At 37.4% G+C, this 9,478-nt stretch overlaps 1 protein-coding gene across 7 annotated transcripts; it reads left to right on the forward strand.

Moving 5' to 3' along the window:
- The first annotated feature begins 877 nt into the window (after positions 1 to 877).
- LOC105060653 (bZIP transcription factor 1-D) lies at positions 878 to 8,471 on the forward strand. 7 transcript variants are annotated; one of them, XM_073250164.1, is made up of 14 exons: positions 1,209 to 1,364; positions 1,529 to 1,756; positions 1,873 to 1,938; positions 2,032 to 2,112; positions 2,945 to 3,019; positions 3,148 to 3,204; positions 3,301 to 3,331; positions 3,410 to 3,473; positions 3,590 to 3,644; positions 5,024 to 5,066; positions 5,146 to 5,429; positions 7,601 to 7,678; positions 7,805 to 7,930; positions 8,015 to 8,471. In XM_073250164.1, the coding sequence occupies exons 2-14, from the start codon at positions 1,700 to 1,702 to the stop codon at positions 8,159 to 8,161; spliced, it is 1,164 nt and encodes a 387-aa protein (XP_073106265.1). In that variant the 5' UTR covers positions 1,209 to 1,364; positions 1,529 to 1,699; the 3' UTR covers positions 8,162 to 8,471. The 7 variants fall into 7 exon arrangements, with proteins under 7 accessions (XP_073106262.1, XP_073106264.1, XP_073106263.1 ...); XM_073250161.1 differs by lacking the exon at positions 1,209 to 1,364 and adding an exon at positions 878 to 953 and having other exon boundaries at positions 3,301 to 3,473; XM_073250163.1 differs by lacking the exon at positions 1,209 to 1,364 and adding an exon at positions 1,048 to 1,070 and having other exon boundaries at positions 3,301 to 3,473.
- Positions 8,472 to 9,478: the final 1,007 nt, after the last annotated feature.

A 9,478-nucleotide genomic window follows, 5' to 3' on the forward strand; every position in this document is an offset into this window, starting at 1 on the left:
GGGTCTTCCCGACCGATATACCTTCGGTTGGACAGTGTCGATCGGTGCGATCGGTAGAGTCGGCATGGGAGTGACCGATCAGTATATCCCAACAGTGCACACTCCTAACATTCATTACGCAACTCTCTTTAAATAAGGTCAATTTCATTTATGAGTTAGATATTTGATGTTGTTAAGGGTTTCCATACCTGCCAGTCATTCGAATTAGAGATTCAGAAGCATTATCAAAGCAAACGATAGATAAAAGATTGCCTAAGCTTAAAAGGTTTGTATATTTCAGTTCCTTTTGGGCCATATTTGAAAAATTAATTCAACACATATTGGTCCAAAATTAAGATTCATTAGCAAAAATATAATTAAATTTTGTGTACAAAACTATTTTCACATTGTCGAGCATCAACTTAGGTTTCCAATACATCTTGAATCATCTAAAACTGATGTCGGATGACGGAGTCATTGATGATTTACTGAAGATGCATCAGAGGCGACTAACTTTTAATAAAATTACAAGAATACCACTATACTCTCAAATTTGAATATTTTTTTTAAAAAAAATTGTCCGAATTTTTTGGATTGCCTTGTTCTGTAATTTTTAATAGATGAGCTACAACTTTAAAAAGAATCATAATTTTATTTTTAACTATTTATTTAATATTTATTTTTTATTCTCGTTAGAATATTTCTATCTTATGGAAACCTGGTAGCTTTAGGATTTATTTTTAGCTGTTTATTTAATATTTATTTTTTAAATTTATTTTAGGAAGTTCATATCTTACACTAGGAAAGCTTTTTTATGGAAAATTTATATCTTAGAAATTCTAGTGACTTTAGGAGACCCATCTATAAATAAGCTCCAACTATTATACTCTTGGGATATCAATTTAGAGTTTGTGAAGTTTTTCTACCGCGGTGCGAGGCCGAAGTTCCTCCGGGAGTTGGCGTGAGGTCTTCAGGTTTGTTTTTTTACTTCCTGTTCGATTTTCTTCGACACTACTTCGATGCAGCGATTTTCTTCGACACTACTTCGATGCAGCGCGGAGTTGCATGCAGTGCTAAAATAGTATTTTCCGGTAATAATATTTTATTTTGGACTCGTATGTTTGATCGCCATGCTCGATTCCCATGGCGTTTCTTCTTTGAATACCGTTTCCTTGCTCAAATTGGGATCGTGTCTCGCGACGTTTCCCTTGTCGTTTCTCAACGCGCTCTAGGAAAACCCTAGGGTTCCGAGCCTCTTCCCTCGCTCTCCTCTCTTGTTCGAAGAGATAGACGGGGTTGAGTCTGTTTTCGAGCAATTTCCGGCTGGTTAGACGCCAGATCTCACTTTCTAAGCAGTCTCGTATTGCAAGAACTAGAATTCTAAGGTGGTTATGGATATCCGTCTTCTCGGATCGAACCTCGACCTGAGATCGATGAATTCGGTGTTTCTCGAGCTAAAGTGCTCGCTTGATAGCGATTTTCGCTTTTTCCTTATTTCTTGGTGTAAAAATATTCATCTTTGTTGTTTTTTTTCGAATTACCTCTGTAGGGTCTCGGCGTCTCGCCAAATTGGCTTTCTGGAGTGATTGGCAGCAGAATTGAAGTCTTCTTCCTGCACTCTGATCCTTTGAATTGAGTGCAGGATTTGCTGGTGTTTGATCTAGAGGATTTATTGAGAGGTGAACGGAAGAGAGAGAGTTGTGGGAGTAGCTTTTGAATCATGGGCAGCAGCGACGCCGACCAATCGGTCAAGACGCCAAGGCCCTCAGTGGCTCAGGTACGTGATCTTATGCTGCTACTTCAAACTTAGATACTTCAGCAGTTTCGTATCCAATTTGGTGAAAAAAGATAACCTTTTTCTCCTTCTTTCTGGGTCTGTTGGGTCTTGTTCAGGAGCAATCTCCTGCCACTAGCTCCAGCCCTGCTGCCACGGTGTACCCGGACTGGACCAGCTTTCAGGTACACAAGCTTTACTTTGCTGGATTCCTTTTACTTGCAAAGAAATTTGTGTGTTTTAGGATTCTTATGATCTTGTAATGTTCGTTTTAATAGGCATATTCGTCGATTCGTCCACATGGATTCTTTCATTCTTCATCGAGTACCCATGCTCATCCTTACATGTGGGGAACTCAGGTGCTCTTTATCTATTCATATTGATTGTCTGAATTATTCTGCTTTGTGGATTGGATTTCTATATCTTAGTGTGAGTGAGGAAGTTCTAGGAAGTGATAGGCATGATGTCCAGCAGTTTAGAATTGTAAATAGGTGAAACTTGGAGGAATTAGACCAGAGGAACTTGCTTTCCTCATGAATTGTGATACTTGTTTGGCATGGTCCTTTTGTTTCTTGAACAGAGATGATCAAAGAACAGAGCAAACTGGAACAAATTCTTGAGGCTACATCGGTGGCATGATGTTGTTTAATAATCTAGTAGCCTTTTAGTGAGTAGTTGACTTGTCTATAAGTACTCCTGGACAATAAGTTGATGAAAATCTTAACTTGTGGTACCTGCAAAGAAAAAAAAAAGGTCATTTGACTTTATATACTAAATACCTGAAGCTTAAGAAACATTGAAGCTTGGAAGTGGTGATGAAAGTAGAAAAGGATTCCAATCTTTCCTTGCTAATAAAGCTTCATTTTATTGGAATGAGATTGCAAGGGGAAGTGGAATTTTTTTTTTCTAACTTCAAGGCATAAAGGACTATGTTGAGGACTCTTCACAAGGTCTTTAGGTTGCTTTTCTGTTTTGTTGATTTCATGTGGTCCTTGTTTTTTGCTGGTGGGTGTATTAAATTCACCTTTGTGAAACTGAATATATTGAATAAAAAGAAGCAAAAAGAGGTTATGAATGAGGGACTAGTGATAACCAAACAAAATGTTAAGATTCGGTATTAATTTAATCCAATTTGTTGCCATGCTGCTATATATTTATTCATTTTTTTTTCGTGTGCCGCAATTTATGCAGCCATATGATACTGCATCAAATCCATATATGATGTATCCTCCTGGAGGATTTTATGCTCATCCATCGATGCCACTGGTATATTCTTTGCAACAAAAGTCAGATTCTCTATTCTGTTATCCTATGAATGCACAATATTTCCTTCTTCCTATTCTTTTTTGTGAGCATCCATGTTTATTTGGTGTAATCCTACAAATATTGAACAGGGATCACATCCATTCAGTCCATATTCTGTGCGTTTCCCAAATGGAACTGCTGAGACTGTGAGTTACCTGTTAAGCCAAACAGTTGTTTAACCTATTCTTGTGGCATTGTCATACATTTATGTAGCAAATTGATATGTACATTGCATATTTCAGGGAGCTGTGCCTGGTGGAACAGAAATGGATGGTAAGTCATCTGAAGGTAAAGAAAGAAGTCACCTCAAAAGATCCCGACGAAGTTTAGGTAGTTTGGATATGATTACAGGAAACAACAAAAGTGTGCCAGGTAAAACAACAGAGGCATCAGCTAATGGGGTTTTCTGTCGAAGGTATATAATAATGTAGGCTTAAATTGTTCAGTCATCCTGTGCCTTTTACTTCTGATTGTCCATCATGCAATTTGCATTGCTTACTCTAATTGTTAAGAGAAATGTGGCTTTTGCAGTGGTGAAAGTGGAACTGAAAGTTCAAGCGAAGGAAGTGATCCCAATTATCTAAATGTGAGCACCAATCAATTAGTTTTATTATTTTCTAGATCTGCATCTTGTTGGACTACACTGTGCACCTCATTATTCATCAGTTATCATACAAGTCATGGACTGTTCTTTCTTTCAAGACATCATCTGGATTTTGCATGTCACGAGACACTAGGGATGGATGTAGAGATATTGTTGTTCTAAATCTGAGTGGCAGTGTTTGTAGCTAGAACTTACAGGATTTGGCTATAGTTTGACACCTACATAAGTAATTATTTACCTCATGTGAATATTTCAGGTAGTGGTGATGGTTGCTGTGAAACAATGTTTGGATTTTAAATTTTACATCCCAAGCAGCAGGATCTGAAAGACTGAATTTACTTGCTTGAATAAAGGAAAAGAAAATGCATATTCTCACAAAAAGCATGAGTTATGTGATTGCATTTTGTCATGGACTGTCGTGGTTGATATGTATTCAGTGTCTGGTAGAACTTATACTTTTCTTTTTTCTCATGCATCATATGAAAAATATTGCTATTGGCTTTTGTGTGGTAGATTTGTGTTTCAAGCAATGTCATCAAAAAGATATTCTCTTTATATGGGATGAAGAGGCATAGTTGTTTTTTTCTATGTATGAAAAGGAAGCCAGTTTGAGTAGGTAAGGAATTGATAGAATAACTAACATTAATAACATTGATAGAATAACCAACATTAATAGCATTCTTAAAGCACATATATTAGAGTCATTTGGTTGTTTATAATGTTTAATAAGAACATCTGAATTCTGATGTGTAAACAAGTGTTTGTTAGTGATTGCATGAAAATGAAATCCTAAGGCTCCAGAAAACAATAAAAGAGGAGGGATTAGAAAAAAAAGGGAGGGGGTGTTCAGGGCATGCACGAGGTTGAAATCAGGACAAAAACGGGAGGGGGGGATTTATGTGTGTGTGAGAGAGAGAGGCACTGTGCACATCAAAATCAATGGTTTTCCAACACAGGGCAAGAACAAATCCACACAAAAATTCATGCTTTTTCATGTATAAACAGATTTACAGATACACATATACCTGTTTATCTTATTTAGTACATTGCAGTCTTTTGTTCCCTTTATTAGTTCTATAGCTCTTATTAAATTTTCCAAGCAACCATCATGTAATCTAAAATTCAAACATAAGTTTTTTTTTTTCTTTTTTTCTTTTTTAAATGTCTTGTATTTTGTTGTTCATTATTTTGGGTTCCAGAAGTGTTGATGGTATGAATGCAATTGAGCCATTTCCCTTTTTTCTTCTTACTTTCTGAAATTTTCAGCACTTCCTGTCAGATACATAATCGAATGATCTAAAGGCTGCTGCATTGAAGAACATTTCAGCTAATTTAAATTCTTTCCCTGTGATCCTGCACAGGTTTCTCAGCCAAGGACAAGCAATCGAAAAGAATCTATTGATGGTAGGCCTAGTGCTTTTGGTTAGGTAATTTGATAAATATGTTTTATTTTAATAATCTGGATGCCTTTATTGCATTTCAGTAACATCTTCCCTCAGCTTCAACCCTCCACCAGTTTCTCAGAATGGTCTGAGTCACACTCAGATACCATCACAGGCAATGTTAAGTCAAACCATGTCTATCATGCCTATGCCAGCAGCTGGTGCACCCTCTGGGGTTTCTGGTCCTTCCACAAACTTACGTATAGGGATGGACTATTTGGGTACCCCAAGTTCATCTTCTCTCCCTCCAGTGCATGGTAAGGTTCCAGCCACTGGGGTTGCAGGAGCTCTGATTCCTAGTGGTTCATCAGAAATTTGGATGCAGGTTTATTTCAGCTCTCACCTTTTGTTATTGTAAATGCAATTAGTTTTTTAATTAGACACTATTTTGACATTTACTTTCTATAGGATGTCATTTATTACTTGGATTTGAGCTTGTCTAGAAGATTTAATGTAGCAAGTATCATATGTCATTTATTCTTGTAATGTGATATATGAGTTCCTATTTTTTTCCCTTTTATCGATTACGCTAATCAAAGTGCACTACTCAAAAGAAGAAAAATGTTGTAGCACATCTGTTGGTCCAAATATTTGTTCATTGAACTGCTTCACCAAGCAAAATAAGTTGTAAATAAACATGCTGAACCACAACCTAACGTGTTATTACAGTGTTTGATAAAAATTCTTACTTGCATTGACGTGATAGTTAAGAGAAAAAAAGGAAACACTGCCCAAACTTTAACATAGAAAACAATCTTTCTTAACAACATCTGATATTCTTAGCTAATTTTTCCATTTATTGACGTTAATCATGTTAGCGTCTGCCTTTTTTCTGTATAGAGACTAATGTTGTTTATCCTTTCTTTTAATGCATGTGTTATATATGAGGCCTAATGTGCTGGTCCTTTCTCTATGCAGACGAAGTCCTTACAACTATTCAGGGAAACTATAGGCCATAGAAAGTTTGCAACAGAAACTAGGATGCCATTTAGGGAGTAGGGAGTCCTCATTACTCACAGAATAAGCTCAATAAGCATAGGAGCAAATCACCAAAATTCCACTAGACTTTGGAAAGAGTGGAAAATTTGCAAACCTTTGTACAGGTAGCTCTCTATCTAGATTCATCCTTGAGGCACAAAATATGAGCTAGCATAAAGAGTCAAAACTTATATGCTGCCAAGACCCAAGCTGTTTAAGTCTTCTGGTGATTGAACCAGAGACATGTTCAAGTCCTGCCTTCACCACAGTTTGGGGCCTTACGTCCCCCATCTCCCCTTTCTTTCGTATTGTTTTCACTAGTACACCTTCATTCTCAACTACTATAGATTAAAGTTTCTACCATTAGATCCCCCCTTCCCCAACATTTATCTAAATCCATAAGATGTATCCCTTCTTAGCTGCCTTGTTCAAATGTTATATTAAAAGAGATAATGCAACTGGCCATATCTTATTCAAAATGGGAGTGCAGCTAATGCATATGCCAAAGAAATGCCAGAGTCTGCTAATGAAGTAAAACTTGTAGATTCGTCACAACTGAGAACCTCTGGTGATTATGAGGAAGTGATGGCTATGCAGTGCATTTTCACCAATGGGAAGGCTTTGCATATCAACATTTGCAGTAAATAGAGAAAGGCAGGCAGAGCAGGCCACTTGCCATTCCTGCAATCACCACCTGGCGCCTTCAAAGACCTTTGAGAATTATGTATTTCTTAATTTTCTTAATACTGAATAAAAAGTTGTGAGGGGCTTACATGGTAGGGTCTCAAGACAGCCTGCTCCTTTCTTTTGTATCATGTTTTCTGAGGAAGGTGATTGTAATCTTTGTTGCCTTTGTCCTTGCCATCTTGCATTTTATAGACTACATGAATATATAAGTACACACAGACCATGCCATCTTGCATTTTATAGACTATATGGTTGGTGCACCTATAGTTTGACAATCCCCTTACAAGGTTCACCTATGGTTGGTCCTTAATAATAACCATCTAAATTGTATTGCTTCACCATCTGAATTAGCAATTACCTACCCGAATACATAATTATATACAGACCATGCCATCTTGCATGTTATAGACTATATGGTTAGTGCACCTATAGTTTGACAATCCCCTTACAAGGTACTCATAGGGCTAGTCACTCTTAACTGGCACTCATTCTGTTCCTAATTTCTTTAGAAGCCAAGCATGACTTTCTATAGATAGGTTTCTCATGTTCTGAAGACAAGTAATGCTTTCCAGTTATCTTATTCTCATTCTCCTTAGTTTGTCTGACTTTAGCTTGTCTTTTTCTTCTAATGAGTTTCTAACTGCAGTTGGACAAGTTTAGGAAACAAGTACACATTATGATAGTTCTCAACTTAAATTCTGAAGTTTTAGACTTGTAATGTGGCATGCAAAAATACTTGACCACCAGTTTGTCTTGCTCTTTGCAAACCCCACAAATATATAATAGAACTTGGTTGCATAATGTTTCCACTGATGTTTTGTCCATATTCAGGATGAAAGAGAACTCAAACGGCAGAGAAGAAAGCAGTCAAACAGGGAATCTGCACGTAGATCTAGGTTGCGCAAGCAGGTAGACAGCATGTTGCTTTTGAATGTTTCAAGCAACAACTTTCTTCCTCATAATTGAGCATTTTTAGTGCTTCTAGTTCTAGCATATTAAAAAGAAAAGAATTACATTAGTTGTTATGGTTTCCAGGCAGAGTGCGAAGAGCTGGCTCGACAAGCTGAGTCTTTGAAACAGGAAAATGCTTCCCTTAGAGCAGAGTTAAACCAGATTAGGAAGGACTATGAGAAACTTCTTTCTGAGAACACCTCGTTTAAGGTGGTGGGCCTTACCTTGGTTCAATGGTTTTGATGTATGCAACACATTTGTTGTGAGTGTTGATTTTTTAATGCAACTTTGCAGGAGAGACTTGGGGAAATACAAGGAACAGATGATCCAAGACTTCGTAGAAATGAACAGACCTCTAGCAATGACAACAACAAAAGGCACATGGATTCTGATGAGAAAGCAGGGGAAAAGATCCAGTGCAGAGTGGTTTCTAAAGTCTAAAGCCTCGCCTGCTTCAGACCATGTCCTGAAGTGTAACCCTGACCTAATTGTCATCACTCTCAGATTAAATAGTAGGATAGAGTTTGAAGATTACAATTGTTGCAGTTGATTCAAATTAGGTAGTTGTCATGTCACCCCTGACTTCCCTAGGCTTCTTCTTGTAATTTTTGTCTTATTTTTTAAAGGTCAAGCTTAAGCAAGACATATTGGGTCAAAGCCCAGTTTTGCCTTCCCTGGAAACTTAAAACTAGTGACTTTTCTCATCTTACTTGTAAACGGTTTGATGCAATATATATTTTTTGAGAGAAAATTTTTGTTTGTGCGGTTCTTATTAGATTTATACTGTTGAATGTGGGTGATGCAGCATTAGTACTTTTTTCGGTGGAAAACTAGGATCATCTTCTGACAGCAAAGGTTTTTCGGAGAAAGATATTTGGAGTATGCTATGCTAGAAAATATATAGTTTGTGCATTTTTTACATATAAGCTACTGCTAATGGTCTGAATCCTTGCATGGATTTGAGAATCTCAAATTCTAGGACAGATTTTCAGGTATTCAGCATGCTCAGGAGAATTAGCTTCATTGCAGAATGTACTGGCTTGAGCCTAACACTGGTGTTTCCAACTTTTGCATTAGCATATTTTGCTTTGAATCTGCCTTGAATCCAGTTGAAACTGCTACAAAGCAGAATGGTCCTCAAGTAAAAGGATTAGGCTGTGCGCCATGGTGATGTTGGGAACAAGAGGTGCAATTTGCCTAAAAGCTGTTGTGATGGATATTGCATGTCTCTGCTAAAACGGGGAATATGTTGGTTTTTTTCTGAAACTATGTCAGAAATAGTCATTCCAAGGCCTAGGCAACTTAATTTACTGGCTCAGAAGTTATTACATAGAGGTGGTTCCGTTATTCAATACACTAACTTCGATGATCTTACCAAAGATGTTCTATGTATTTGACAACCAGATTTTCATCGACTTCCCAAAGTTCTTTTTGGGGATAGGATCATGAATGATGCTATGGTGGTAAGTATTCCTCTTAAGACATGATAGGAAGAATATTGAGGCATTTGTAACATGAAATTGCAATAACTGTGGTAAGCACATCTTATATAACAAAGTTTCAGTATTAAAAATATTATTATGCATGATCGTTCGGTGGTAAACAGTCGTGGCAAGTGATGTTTGGAAGAAATTGACATCCTAGGTCCATCGTCAAACTGCACTGGTTCTGGACTAGTGGTAGGATCCATACTCGAGGGACCTAACAAACTTGGAGGAGGAGGTGGTGGTGGTGGTGAACTGGGGGAAGCTGACAGTG

The sequence above is a fragment of the Elaeis guineensis genome, chromosome 16 (assembly GCF_000442705.2).
Source record: "Elaeis guineensis isolate ETL-2024a chromosome 16, EG11, whole genome shotgun sequence".
Classification (NCBI taxonomy): Eukaryota; Viridiplantae; Streptophyta; class Magnoliopsida; order Arecales; family Arecaceae; genus Elaeis; species Elaeis guineensis.

Coding starts and splice junctions, on each gene's coding strand:
- LOC105060653 (XM_073250161.1), top strand. CDS start 1,700: ATGGGCAGCAGCGACGCCGACCAATCGGTCAAGACGCCAAGGCCCTCA. Junction 1,757..1,872: donor CAAGGCCCTCAGTGGCTCAG/GTACGTGATCTT, acceptor GGTCTTGTTCAG/GAGCAATCTCCTGCCACTAG. Junction 3,020..3,147: donor CTCATCCATCGATGCCACTG/GTATATTCTTTG, acceptor AATATTGAACAG/GGATCACATCCATTCAGTCC.